At 49.9% G+C, this 14,096-nt stretch overlaps 2 protein-coding genes across 10 annotated transcripts in view; both read left to right on the top strand.

Annotated features, from left to right (window-relative positions):
- The window catches only part of LOC149365031 (uncharacterized), a 119,976-nt gene that overhangs the window by 13,648 nt on the left and 92,232 nt on the right, over window positions 1–14,096 (top strand). For 5 of the 9 annotated variants that reach the window (XM_089575118.1, XM_089575117.1, XM_089575112.1 and 2 more), the window contains exons 2-4: window positions 8,633–8,747; window positions 9,654–9,902; window positions 12,230–12,487. In XM_089575118.1, coding sequence (XP_089431244.1) covers window positions 8,718–8,747; window positions 9,654–9,902; window positions 12,230–12,487 — 537 coding nt within the window. In that variant the 5' untranslated portion in view covers window positions 8,633–8,717. The remainder of the gene's footprint in view (window positions 1–8,632; window positions 8,748–9,653; window positions 9,903–12,229; window positions 12,488–14,096) is intronic. The other 4 variants (XM_089575114.1, XM_089575115.1, XM_089575113.1 and 1 more) reach the window with 1 other exon arrangement.
- LOC149365033 (uncharacterized) lies at window positions 2,274–4,781 on the top strand. Its single transcript, XM_089568775.1, has one exon. It carries the CDS (start codon window positions 2,274–2,276, stop codon window positions 4,779–4,781), a length of 2,508 nt encoding a protein of 835 aa, XP_089424901.1.

Below are 14,096 nucleotides of genomic sequence, written 5' to 3'. Positions count from 1 at the left end.
CGCTGGAGGAATTTCAGGGAGCATCCGTAAGGCTAATCCCACTTGTAGCTTGCAACAACGCCAACTTCTGAACGGCTGAGGCCATCCCCACGGCCTTCTCAGCTACAATCGCGAAGTATGCGAGAGAGAGAAAGAAATATTGCCACTGCGGTGGCTCAGTGGCTATGGTGCTCGGCTGCTGACCCAAAAGACGCGGGTTCGCTCCCGGCCGCGGCGGCTAGAATTTCTTTGGAGGAGAAATTCTAGAGGCCCGTGTACTGTGCGATGTCAGTGCACGTTAAAGAACCCCAGGTGGTCGAAATTTCCGGAGCCCTTCACTACGGCGTCTCTCATAGCCTTAGTCGCTTTGGGACGTTAAACCCCACAAAAAACCAAACCAAACCAAGCCACTTTAACGCGAGAGCGTTAAGGCTTCCGTTCTGCACAGAATCCCGCGTCGTCGTCTTCGTCGGCGTCAGCATTGTAAGCGAAAGTCGGCACGGGTAGGGCGGCCCAGATCGCCACACTGTCCAATGGCCAACCTGCGGCTCAACATTCTGCTCCGCCTCGCGCAACCCGCCATGGTCGAAAAATCGTCCTAGTTCACGTCACGTCATCCTAGGTCACGTAGCCACGCAGCGTCATCGCAATCTGCCCACGGGATTGTGAGCAAACTCCACTGTGGCATGTGGCAGTCAAATTAACGATTAGGCCCGAGTGGCCGCTTCGGAAGAATAACCTGAGTCTCACAAGCTCCATCCATAGCGACACCTGCCATCGCAGGGCAGTGGCTCATCGCTTAACCGCTTCACTACTGCGCCAGTGGTATGGGGACTCCCAGGGATCTATGAATGTAAAGTAGAGAATGATCAATTCCGCATATATGGGCATTTATAAATTAAAGCTATCGCGTCATACCCTCAAGGCGGAGCCTAAGTGTCTGTCCTCCGATTTTGTTCCTATCCAGCCAAGGAAACATTCCGGCACCATCTACATGGACAAGTGCTCTAATGACGCTGAAAAGGAAACCTTCAAATAAATCTACCCTGGCACACTTTTTCAGGCACTCTCCCTGAGCATCTCTGAGCCAGCAAATGGCCTCGCGGCTCTGCGTCCTGCGGAAAGTGCGGCTCCTTTGAATTAATATTCAGGGATTTTGGTGGGGGGTGATGAACACATGTTGTGGTCAAGGTTATTGCATAAACTACAATCTGAGGAAGGATGCACAGTTGGGTGGATGAGGTGGTGGAAGGTAGGACTAGGAAAAGTTCGAGGTCGGTTCGTAGCCAGCTAAACGTATGATATCTGAATTTGAACTAAACCACGTTACTTTGAAAGCACAAGGTCAAAACTGAAGTGCAGTTTACGTATTTCAGCTTCAACTTCTTCGGTTTTATTTTTCACGCTCTTACAGCTCAAGTGACAAAGCGGAAATCAGTTTCGCTAATTGTAAGCCCCATGAAAAATAAAACGTGTAAATAAAAGTATGCGATAAGAAAGGAAGCATACTGCGCATCACCGTAGCCACGAGCTTGTTAAAGTCCCCCTCGCAAGTGATCCTGACGGCTCATGCTCTAACTTTCTTCCCTCGACCAGACAAAGTAGTTATTCATTTCTTGAGCCCTCCGTGAGCCATAGAACCTATTGTTGTTCAGTGCGGTCAGATTACCGAAAAATCAAGTGTCTTTGTCGCGTGCTTTTCATTTTGAAAAACAGTCTTTTTTCACAGATCGTTTGACAGAACGGATCAAAACTACAGCCACATTGTGTTCGGAAGGAAGGCGATGCAACCTTTCAACGTCGCTTGCTACACTATAAGGCAAATTAAACCTCTTCACAAGGTCGTGCGCGTTGTCCACCAGACTTTATCCATCTGTCGCAGACAGTCCGTGAAGAAAGAGGAGGCAATGCAATAAAGCAAAAAATGTTCAAGAATTCTCGAATGCGAAAACAAAGAAAATAACACCACCACGTCCTGTTTCATTTCCATGCCTATGTTAGACCACCGCCCACTTCCGTTAGTGTTTTGTCATGGTCTACAACCTGTTTAGAAGTAATCATTACTGCTGGTGCAATGTAGTACGGGCAAACTAGCAATCAATACCTTTTTCAGATATATATACTATAAACTGCGCGCTTTTTAGCAGCAGGTTAAGGAAGAAGAAAACAGTCCCGTGTGAGGCAAGGACATCATCATCATCACTCCGTCGTCTTCGCTCACGTGACGTTCCTGCGAACGAACAAATTTCGGTGCAGCGCAGTGGGCCTAACGTGAGCTGGCGTGTCGAGGGCCGATGGAGCAGAGCCCGTTCCGCAATGTGCTCAGGCGGAGCCGCAGGCAGGAGTTGTGCCTGCAGTGCCTGCGAACCGTCCAGAGGAGCGTCGGAAAGCAGGCCAGGCCGTACAATGCCTCCCGTGTCCAGATGATGACGTTCGTTCGGGAGGTCTTCGGCGAAGACGTGTACACAGCCTGCACACAACAGCTCCAAGACGGTAAGAAGGCCGACGGCGACGGCGAAGAAATGCGGTTCCACTTTCGCGTGAGGCTGCTGGATGCCGAGGGACTCTTTGACTCTAGCTATCAGCGGTATGCTCATTGTCGACTTTGGGCGGATGAGGGTGACGGCAAGACTACGGAGGCATCGAAGCGCAAGTGGTTCCCAGATTCCACGGCGGAGTTCTCCGTAGAAGTTCTGGATCCGTCGTCGAGCAGTCTAGTCCTCGAACTGCTGGCCAGAGATCCACAAAACGTTTGGGGCGCTGTAAGAAAGCTCGCTCGCCCTAGATCACCGAGAGAATTTCTTGCGTCCCTGAGACAACTGCTCAGCTACTACTTCAAACCTGAATCGACGCTGATGGTCGTAGGCCGACTCTCGAAGCCGCTGCAAGAGATACCCTGCGTCGGCGTGGAGGAGTGGTACGGTCTCGTGGACTCCACTGGTCGCAGCGTGGACAGCAAGGTCCAACTTTCCGTCACCTTCCACACCGTAGCGACCGCTGACGTTAGCGTCTTGGAGAGGATACGCGAGCACTACGCGCTAAGTTTCATATTCCTAGAGCACAATGTCGAGAACACTGCGGAAGACAACGTAGCTCGCTGGACCATGTGGTCAGACTGTGTGGGCAGGCGTGGCCTAACACTGCTTCGTCAGCACGCGTTGCAGAACAACATGCAAGACGTGGAAGCCCAGTGCTGCTACTTGCAAGCGGTCACCGAGCACCGGATGAAAGTCAACACGCAGATAAGTTATGTGGTAATGTATCTACTCCTGAAAGAGCTTCAGATGGAAATGGGCAACAAGAGGCACGATTTCGTCAGCGACGCTCTTGACCGACTTATGCAGGGTTTGTCGAACCACATAAACACCCAGCTGGCGAACCTCCATGACCATTATTACTTGGAATTCGAGCTGCACACAACGGACCTCTCTGGTGCCCTGTCAGTGTGTGCACTGATGGAAGTCATGAGCTCTCTACCCATTGTAGAGTCTGCTCGAACCGCACTGCAGAAGAACGAGAAGCAGTGGTATGATAAACTGGCCCAATCATGGGATGAAAAGGCCACGCTTTCTGTCATCGCTTCCACGCTCCATGAGATTAGGAGCCACCACCAGAAGGCTAACCGCCTGTTTCAACAGTCCTGGAACGAGACGTACACCAACATCGTCATCAAGGAGCTGGATGATTTCCTTGTATGCAGTCTCCGGCCATGGGTTCTTCGACAGGTCGATGATGTTGTTGCTTCAGTACCTGAAGAAAAAGAAAAGACCCTGGCCTCAATCGAAGCATTCTCTGTGATCAAGAATTTTCTTGAAGGCATATTCCTCGTGCTCGATGTCGATGCCGAAGGTCTACGCATCCACAGGTTCCGAGAGTGGTTCGGGCCAAGAGCCGTTGACCGCTGGTTTCAGCTGGCATCGCGGGCGAGTGCAGCGGTTGTAGGCTTCGTGACAAATGATGACCTTCTACCCTCTGACACAAACGTGAAGTACAGCTCCTCGTTCATGAAGGTGGCAGAGGCTGTGGACGCCAACGTCGTCAAGCTTTGGATAATCTTGGACTGGGCAGAGAACGCGTGTAGCTTCGCGTTCATCGACAGCGTGCGGGTGTGGGTATCAGCTTATGCTGCAGCAATCGAGAACAAGATCGACCAAGAAAGCTGCAGCGAAGGCATGGGCAGCGGTGCAATACCTGCCAGACACTGCGTTGCTGTGAATGACCTGATGGCGGTCTACAGGTACGTCGAGCAGATACGTGCGAAAATCGTCGACCGCTATCTCTGCTCCAGCCAGGGTCTGTCCCGGTTCGCGGATGTTGACATCAGAGTCCGAAACGCCCTGAACCTCGTCAGTGCTTCTAAGCAGCGCCTTCTGGACTATATCGTGCGTCGACTCCTACCGGAGGTCGAACTGCGGCTGGAGAAGGTCCTTCGCGCGCAGACCACCTTGGCGCAGGAAGCAGACGTGGACGGCCTCCTACGCAGCGTCATGGCCTGCGTTACCGCGCTGAGTGTCAACCTGGAGGCCGAAGCCTTCGAGGCCGTGCTCTGCTCGCTGTGGGCCAAGATGACGACGCTCGTCAAGCAGGCCATCTCGCGAATGCGCACGCGTTGTGGCGTTGATGTGCGAGCCTACTCGGTGTCTTACCTCGGGCTCTCCGCCGTCATCCAGCAGCTGCCCAAGTGCTTCACGACCAAGGACTGTGGGGGCCTCCCTCCAGCGGCCATGGCGGCTGACGTTTCTGCACGGCTTCGAGAGCTTAAGGAGGTGATCAGGGATCAGAATGGCGCTGGAGACGTCTGATGATGCCTGTGACGTCGAGTTTCTTGTCTTTGGCCTGAGTAGTCCCGACTGGTGGCTTAAGCGTTGGAGAATTCGCATTTGCGTATTTTTTTCTCACGATTAAACCAGGCCCATCTGTCGCTGTCTCTGAGACAATGTTTGTGCTCAAATACTGCGTCGCAACCTCTTAAATGCCTGAACAACCATAAACGTGTACCTGAGATAAATTCTATAAATTCGAATCTGACTGCTTTCTTTTTTCCTGCCAAAGAACTGCCAGATTTCTATTTTTTTTTTGCTTTCTAAGAATTTCCACACTTGGTGTTTGGGTGAAAAACAAAATTGAACGCGGGCGCGCTAGGGCACACATTTTATTTCTGAACACCACTTTCACAAAGGTGAATAAGTAATCATGCCGCATTCTACCCTTTGACGTATAAAGTACGCAGGCCGAATGCAAACATCATTGCATTGTTTGTGATACGAAGGGCAGCAACCTTCGTTGCTTGAACATAAAGTATGGCCCGTTATTTCAATTAGAAGTCCTGGCCGTTGCAGTGGGCTTTCTTGGAGCTGGGAATGCATCTTTATTACTACCAGGCGAAACACATCGACTAAAGGTTTAAGCCTCAATGATATGCTTCTATATCTTCTTTATACTGATACGATAGCCACGACAGAGTCCCACAAGCTGTTTCGTCTGCTGGTACTTCAGTGATGGACAGGATGCATCATCCTAGTGAATGCAAGCATCGACATCCGATATGCTGATCTGCCACGTGTCAGATCCCTTGTGGCAGTCGGGTGAACAACTGAGCACTGTGGCAGTTGTGGTGAAGCAAGTTTTAGGTCGCCGCCGAAAGGTGACAGCACATTGTTCACTGAGAGGGCCTGCGCAGGTTCACATCCATAGGCTGGTCGCACGTCATGAGCAGAATTCAGCGAATAGCAAGTGGTGCGAGAATAAAATCTGGTTAAAAGCGATGAAGAGAACCGAGTCGGTCAGGAAACAAATGCGAGTTAATGATACCTTAGTTGAAATTGAGAAATTAAGGAATGCCATGGCATGTAAAACGGAGGAAGTAACGCATGGCTACTTAGGGTAACAGAGTACGTGTGTCACGCGAAAGCAGACGTAGCCGGGGGCGTCAAAGTCTGGTTGGAGGATTAGGTTAGGAATGATCCAGGTACAACACATCCTCAAACATCCAACACATCCTCAAACTGACGCAACGGGCAAGGGTATAGGTCATTACCATCACCACAAGAGACAAGCAGGTATATGACACACGACACATGGTACTGCCCCCGTCATAAACAACAGTAGAAGTAGGTGGTACAAACATTTATTTAGGGTTAGTTATAGCCGTCTATGACGGCCGGAGTCCTAGTGCAGGACCCCGATGGATGACACGATCCAGCGCGCCCGCTGGACGGATGGATGGATGGATAGGAGCGCCCCCTTTGAAACTGGGTGGTGGCAATTGCCACCGTGCTCAGCTTTTCTTTCTTTATTATTTTTTTGTTTACTGTGTTGGCAATTCTCATTAAGATTCGCCATCATCTTTACCTACGGTTTCCTACAATTCTAACCTTATGCCACATCCCCGCTAGAACAGCTCCGGCGCGCCCCCAGGCGGTGCGAGGCCGGAAGTGTCTACTGCTATCAGGGGCGCTAGTGTGCTATTCCCGAGCAGCATACTAGCAGACGACGCTATACCACCATGTCTGCCACTGCTACCTCTGCTCTGTTGGTCGCGATTGTTCGAAGTTGTTGGTTCGTTCCTGACAGGCGCTACGTCCGAAAACTGTCGGGATTGTTCAGGTTCCTCATCGATGGCCACCTGCCTAGGGTAAGCTAGTGGAGCTTGGAAAATGGCGTCGCCGGCGGCTGGCGGCTTTCTGCACGTGTCTCATGCGAAGCCCGCCCATTTTTCTATTGTTACTCTTTCTAGAGTTAGACAGGCACAGCATAACGGTGGGGCTAAGAATTAACATGCAGAAAACCAAAGTAATGTTCAACAGCCTAGCAAGGGAACAGCAGTTCGCAATTGGTAGCGAGGTGCTGGAAGTAGTAGGAGAATATGTCTACTTAGGGCAGGTAGTGACCGCAGATCCGGATCATGAGAGGGAAATAACTAGAAGAATAAGAATGGGGTAGAGCGCATATGGCAGGTTCTCTCAGATCATGAATGGTAGCTTACCAATATCCCTGAAGAGAAAAGTATATAACAGCTGTATCCTACCGGTACTCACCTATGGGGCAGAAACGTGGAGGCTAACAAAGAGGGTTGAGCTTAAGTTAAGGACAACGCGGCGAGCTATGGAAAGAAAAATCATAGGTGCAACGCTAAGAGATGGAAGCGGGCGGAGTGGGTGAGGAAACAAATGCGGGTTAGTGACATCATAGTCGAAATCAAGAGGAAGAAATGGGCTTGGGCAGGGCATGTAATGCGAAGGCAAGATAACGGCTGGTCCTTAAAGGTGCACTGAAGAGGAATCTGAACTTGTCTTTTTGCCGCGGGAACTCGATCTACACGTTCCTACCATTCTTAGAAACTGCGACTTATTGCCCTGTGTGGCCGATTTCCCTAATTAAATCGAATTAACGTCCGGCTCCCGCCCTTTTTTTTTTTAATTCTGCCTCGTACGGTGGGCGGAGTCGACCAACGCGTGTGGAGTGCCTTTCACCCAGTCCCGTGGCGGCTTGCCACTTTGCCATCGGCGGAGTAATACGTAGTAGTCCGTGGTAGCAAATAGTCCGCGCGTATTTTTATTTCTGCGGGCTTATTTTGCGGCTATATTATCTGCGAATGAAACTATTTATTCATGGAAACCTAAAAAACAAAATAAAGCGAAAGCAAAGCCTCCACGGAGCTGGCTGAAAGGAACTTCACGCGTTGGTCGACTCCGCCCATCGTACGAGGCAGAATTAAAAAAAAAGAGGCGGGAGCCGGACGTTAATTCTATTTAATTAGGGAAATCGGCCATACAGGGCAATAAGTTGCAGTTTCTAAGAATGCTAGGAACGTGTAGATCGAGTTCCCGCGGCAAAAAGACAAGTTCAGAATCCTCTTCAGTGCACCTTTAAGGGTAACGGAGTGGATTCCAAGAGAAGGAAAGCGTAGCAGGGGGCGGCAGAAAGTTAGGTGGGCGGATGAGATTAAGTTTGTGGGTATGCGCTGGCCGCAACTGGCAAAGGACAGGGTTAATTGAAGAGATATGGGAGAGGCCTTTGCTCTAAAATGGGCATAGTCAGGCTGATGATGATGATGACTATTTTTAGTGCAACATGGTATTCGCTGCTCATTTGCGGCGTACACATGCTCAGAGTGAGTTCCAACAAATGTTGTTGAGGTGGCATTTAACGCTAAGGCTGTGTTCAAACGTTCTATTAGGCTTACAATTCCCAAGGGGACAACAGGGAAGACAACCACAGCCGCAGAAGCAGCAGCAGCGACAGCAAAGATTATTACTCATCAATGGGGGTAGACACCCGGCATCGGTGGCTGTGCCAGAGGAAAAAGAACGAGGACCAGGAAAATCTTGTTTGGTGCGAGCGCCACGGGATTCTCGTTAAGCACTATTTGCGGCAACCTTCATGATTACATTATTGCAACTGGTCGCTTATCCTGTTAACCCCATATAAAATTCCACTGCATGTCCAAAAAGCGCATTTTATTCTATTCCTGGTATATCTAATTTGCTTAATTGATTAAAAAATTTCACCAATTAATATATTTTCTAATTTCAGTCATTCTACTATTCTACTTAGTTTTTTTTTTCTTCCGCACATATACTTCGTTGGCATTCACCACCGTACCTTGGCCAATCCCTCCGCGTGGGTATGTGCTATGTTTACTGTGGAGAAGAAGGAAAATCTCTGACACAGCGCGAGGCGGACGAAGAAGAAGAACCGAGCTCGTTTTGAGTTCAGGCCCTGTGCTACCCGGTGGAATGAAGCTCTCTTCTCCGGCAGCCGATCAGGTGAGGAGTCGGCGGCCACAAACTTTGCATTACACAGCAAAGAGGAAGCAGCGCAGCTGTGGGCGGGTACCTAGAATTTACCGATGCGCGAGGCTGGCTGCCGCGGTGGAACGGCGGAGGTACTACGTGCACTTCTAAGTGTCGTGATGGACGCAGCAGTTCGTTTTTAAAATTTTACGCTATTTGTAAAACCTTGAGACACGAAATGTTATTTTTCGCCGCCAGTATTCAAAGGCCGATCTGTTTAGGTGCGACATTATACCTACGATTTCAGAAGCTCTACTAGCGTTGTCAAAAGAGAGCGCGATTGCCATTAACGGAAACATGGTCAACCACCCTCAGTGTTCAAGTGCATGTGAACGGCCATTTCGTTCGAATTGACTGAACACGATGTTTCCCCGATCTCATTCGTCTACTTGCGTTGTCGCAACACACTGCGAACAGGAACTTCTGTTTTCCCTGCACCAGTACAATAGGTTGGCTAAACCGAGGAAGTGGATCGAGATTAAGATGCTTGAATGTATTCAAGGTAAGCAATACCTATTAAGAAGAAGAATAAAAACTGTTGGCTGTCGGGTCTAACCCTGCAGATGCGTAAGCCGAATCGTTGCGAGGGTGGGCCCTGTTACAGTCATTGCAGTGATTAATCATGGTGTATTAGAAGGCTGCCACGTTTAGAAAGTACTACAATAGAGGATATGTGTGTGACTGGTGCAATGGCACTGTACCATGGGAATGTCGCGTTTAGCGAAAACTCTTTCAGGGACCCATGTTGTAACGAGCTAACAAACCCAGTTACGAATCCAGGGACAGTGCATTACCCCTTTGGAATGATTACATAATGTCAATCATTCATTTTATTTGAAAATAATCTAGACAGTACATCCGGCCTATTCCTGTTTACAGAAAAAGGACTGCGTGCCGACTGGCTCGGACAAGTCGGCCGATCCAACCGCTGCTCCATCCGGTGTGGTCGTTCTGCCAGAGGGCGCTCCGGCAGCCAGGCTCTGCCACATGGTCCAGAGGCCCGACTACGACGGCTACGGCTTCAAATTGCTCGCAGTCAAGCAGCGCAGCCTGCCGTACGTGCTCGCAGTGGAACCGGGAAGCCCGGCGGAGGATGCTGGGCTTCGACCCAATGACATCATCGTTGAGGTGCGCAGCACACTCCCACACGCCGGCAGAGTGCCAGCGTGGTCTAAGCAGTTCGAGCGTGCGGAGAAGAGACGCCATACGCTATTCTTGAAGAAAAACAAAAAAAGTCTCATTCTAACTTGAGCGAAATACGGCGAAAAGAACCCAGATGTACTGAATACTAAGTTTCAGAATCAAACGAACAATGCATAAAAACATACTTAGTTTCCTTTTGAGGCGCTCTTCTAGTACGTAGGGCTTAATGCTCTGACTTTCGTCTCTTCATCGAATGTGCTTGCCTCTCTGTGGCCGGTAATTACATTCGAGTGGTAATTATGTACAGCCTTTGTCAGAAGTTTAGAGCCCACGGGGTTTGCTTCTGGGCGGCATTGCTTTGCTCGTAATGCGACGTCAGCATCCCAAATTTCCTGAAGGTAAGGAGATTTTTGGTCCTGCTCCCTCCGATGCGTAGGACTTCCACAAGTGCTGCAGGAGCGCCACAATAGTGCTTAGAAGCAAACCCCCTGGGCTCTAAACTTTTGACAAAGGCTGTACCTTCATCCCGATACGAATCAACACTTCAGCGCTCTAACACTTGAAGGCTGGATTGCTTGGCGCGCCACGGCTGCAGCAAAGGAATATCACTCACGGGTTTCACTTCCCCTGACTTAACCAGAAGTATTACAATACGAGGTCTGTTAGAAAAGTATCCGACCTTTGGCCGTAAAAAAAAGACTTGCATAACTGGAGTGTTGCAAACATAGTCACCTTCAAAGTAGTCTACTTGGGACTCCACACACTTCTCCCGGCGGGGCTGCCATTGTGGGAAGTATTCCGAAAAGGCCCCTTTCGGAATGGAGTTTAGCTCAGCTGTCGTTGCAGCCATAATATTCTTCCGTGTCTGAAATCGCGCTCCTTTCAATGGCCTTTTGATTTTGGGAACCAGCCAGAAATCGCAGGGGCCATATCATGAGAGTAAGGAGTCTGTTGAACTACACGAGTCTGGTTTTTCGCCAAAAAAGTTTGAATCAAGTGCGAGGAATGTGCAGGAGCATTGTCGGGATGGATGCGCCACTTTCCTGTTGACCTCAACTCCGGGTTCTTGCGCCGCACAACCTCACGTAGGCAACGGAGGACATCCCTGTAGTACTCTTTGGTCATTGTTTGACCCTGTGGAGTGCGTACTCGTGGTCTGCCACACAGAGGGTGTCAAAGAAAGCAGTCAGCATCACATTCACATTGCTGCGCACTTGGCGGGCCTTCTTAAGTCTTGGTGACGTGGAATGCTTCCCCTGTGACTACTGGGATCTGATTTCCGGGTCGTACCTGTACACCCAAGACTCGTCACCAGTTATTATGATGTTGATGAAGTCGGGATCACTGTTTGCGCAATCCAGCATGTCCTGTGAGACTTCAACACGAAGCTGTTTTTGCTCCACCGTGAGCAGCTTCGGCACGAATTTCGCCGCAACTCTCTCCATGGCCAAATCTTCGGTGATAATAGAATGTGCGGAGAAATTGCTCATGTCCACCTCTTCCTCAATTTCTCGGATAGTCACACGACAGTCCCGCATCATCACAGCGTTCACTTCGCAGTGACCTGGTCATTTCGGCATGTTGATGGCCGACCGGAGCGTGGCTCTCTCTCCACCCATGTGCGGCCGTGTTTAAACCGGTTGTAACACTGCTTAATCTGTGTGCTGCTGATATCATCGTCACCGAAAGCCGTCTGAATATTTCGAATGGTTTCCACTTGGCTGTCGCCCAGTTTCTGGCAAAATTTGAGGGAGTAGCGCTGCTCCTGTCACTCCGCCATTTTCCTTGCAATAAAAAACCGACGAGAGCACTGCGCACTGCCTCACTCAAACGCTGCGTCACAGCGACTGACGCTATCGGCAGGCGGGAAAAAAATCGTGCATGCGCAGGAAGGTTCAAGGTCATCTGATGCAAGCGCGCTTGTTTCATATCCATCAGGTGTTCGCAAAAAAAAAAAATAAAGTCGGATACTTTTCTAACTGACCTCGTATGTGCGTCTCGAACCTGACATGCAGACAAAGGTACACTCCGAGATAAACAATCAAAACCTGTTGGCAAACAACCCTTTATTCACTTGCTTCTAAAATTGACGTATTAAAAGGCAGCCCTTACATCCCCAGAAGGGGCGTGTCAAATTGCAAGAATTCCGGAGTTAAAAAGATCATCGCTTTACTCTAACAATCAGTTTACAGCAGCAAAGTGCATCCCAAATACTCTTGCGCACCGCGGATAGCTGATGCTTCTTCCAAATACTGTCCGCAAGAGCGGCGGGCATCTGGAAGCGCAGCTGCCTACACGATTCTGGGCTGCAGGTGAACGGAAAGAGCTTGAGGGGCGCCGTGCACCAGGACGTCGTGCAGCGCGTCAAGGCGATACCCCACGAGGCTCGTCTTCTGGTGGTGGACTGCGACACCGCGGCCTGGTACGAGGAGCACGACATCGACGTCCATGGCGGCCTGCCCAACATCATCCGCATAAGCAGCGCCAATGCGTCGCCGCCGAGCAAATCCGGCAAGGCCAGAAACAAGTCCTCAAGCAGCGGTTCATCCTCGGGCTGCCTGACTCCAGCTGTGAGTCCTGCCAGTGCCTGCTATATTCTTTCAGTGTCCGGCGACCGAGAAGAGAGAACACCGAGCGTCGCCCTTGGCGCTAGTACAAGGCGGCCCCGCAGGCCGAAACAGGGCTCCCCGTCGCTCATTGTGGTCTTCCGCGTATAGCCGGCATGAGAACCCGCTTTTGTTTTTGAGTGTGGTACCGAGTGTTTTCGTCGTCGGAAATGCAGTGATTAGGCAGAAGGGGGGGGGGGGGGGGGGGGGGGGCAAAATTTGTTTTTTTTTATTCGCTGCTCACTATAAATGGCTGAATATTAAAAGCTACGCTCGCACATGTGGGCGCAAGTCCAGGCGACGGCGCTGTTGCAAAGCAACCTGGTGCGCAAAACGGGAGTACAGCATGCCGCACGACGTTTAATTTGGGATTTGAAGAAGTGAATGCATAAGAAAATTATTTACCTTCAGAGCGTCGAGTGCTTCCTCAGGGGTGACTTCGTCAAAATACCAACGTTCACCATGTCTGTTGGTGGTGCTGAATGTGTAGCTTACCAGAGGAAGCTTAAAAAAAAATACACGCAGCTAAAGCTTCATCATTTTTCGTCGGCGTTTCTCGCTGTGACAGTCTTCGCACTTGCATAGTACTGTGAGGGGAAAGGGCCAATAGGGTCCTACCCCAATCACCTTTCTGTAAAAATTTAATTGCCCATAAATGTTTTTCACCACCACCATAGTTTTCAAGCACAGGCAGCTGAAAACTGCATGATCCACCGATATTGTAAGTGGTCTTGGAAGAACTGGATTCTCTGCCAGTGTTTCTTCGTCAAAATCTCTGAAAATGTAGAAGACAAACAACAACTGCCGTGAGGGGTTCGATGTCCCATCACTTTGCCGATTAGCAGGAACCTGTTTCTTGCGATTCTTTGTCGGATAGGACATCGTGGAAGAGTAACCCTGCAGTTTTAAGGCGGAAGCCTTTAATGTCTCATCGTTGTAAGCAGCAGTTGTCGACAGAAAATGTCACGCTTTTCAATTGGTGCAAATGGTCGTGACGTCACAGTGCGCGAATTTCAAACGGGGCCAATTGTACTTTGGCTAGTAACCATGCAACCAATTGAAGGGATCGTATAGTGATGCTCCAAGTAAGTGGGACTGAGCTAAGTTAATTGCTTAACTACCCAATTAGCCTAATTAGCTTTACTAGTCAGGCAATATAAATAAATAAAACCAATTAAGAAATTGGTCGAGCTCAGGAATCGAACCCCGGTCGTCGGCGTGAGAGACGAGCATGCTATCCACTCCGCCATGCCAGCTCGATGGTTTGGAATGAACAAAGGCGCGTCTAGTGAATACGGTGTCTTCACTCACTCTCATCCTCCTCCATTCCCTTCCGGCGAGGTTTAGGTGTCCACCGACAAATGAGAGACAGATACATTTCCTTTCCTCAAAAACCAATTTACCGACGAGCGAGGCGTAGAACCGAATGGGCGATGACGTTCTATGGACTCCTTGGCAGCGTTGCAAGACGCTGTCGCGTTCCACTCTTAGGGGCGAAGCTTAACATCTTAACACATCAGTGACCACACTTTAGGTGAAAAAAGTGCCCCCCTGAATTTTGTGAGACAGTTAC

This window comes from Amblyomma mixtum, chromosome 2, assembly GCF_055824585.1.
Source record: "Amblyomma mixtum isolate Tamu chromosome 2, ASM5582458v1, whole genome shotgun sequence".
Lineage (NCBI taxonomy): Eukaryota > Metazoa > Arthropoda > Arachnida > Ixodida > Ixodidae > Amblyomma > Amblyomma mixtum.
The sequence above is the reverse complement of the archived record's forward strand: the minus strand, read 5'-3'. Positions and strand labels throughout refer to the sequence as shown.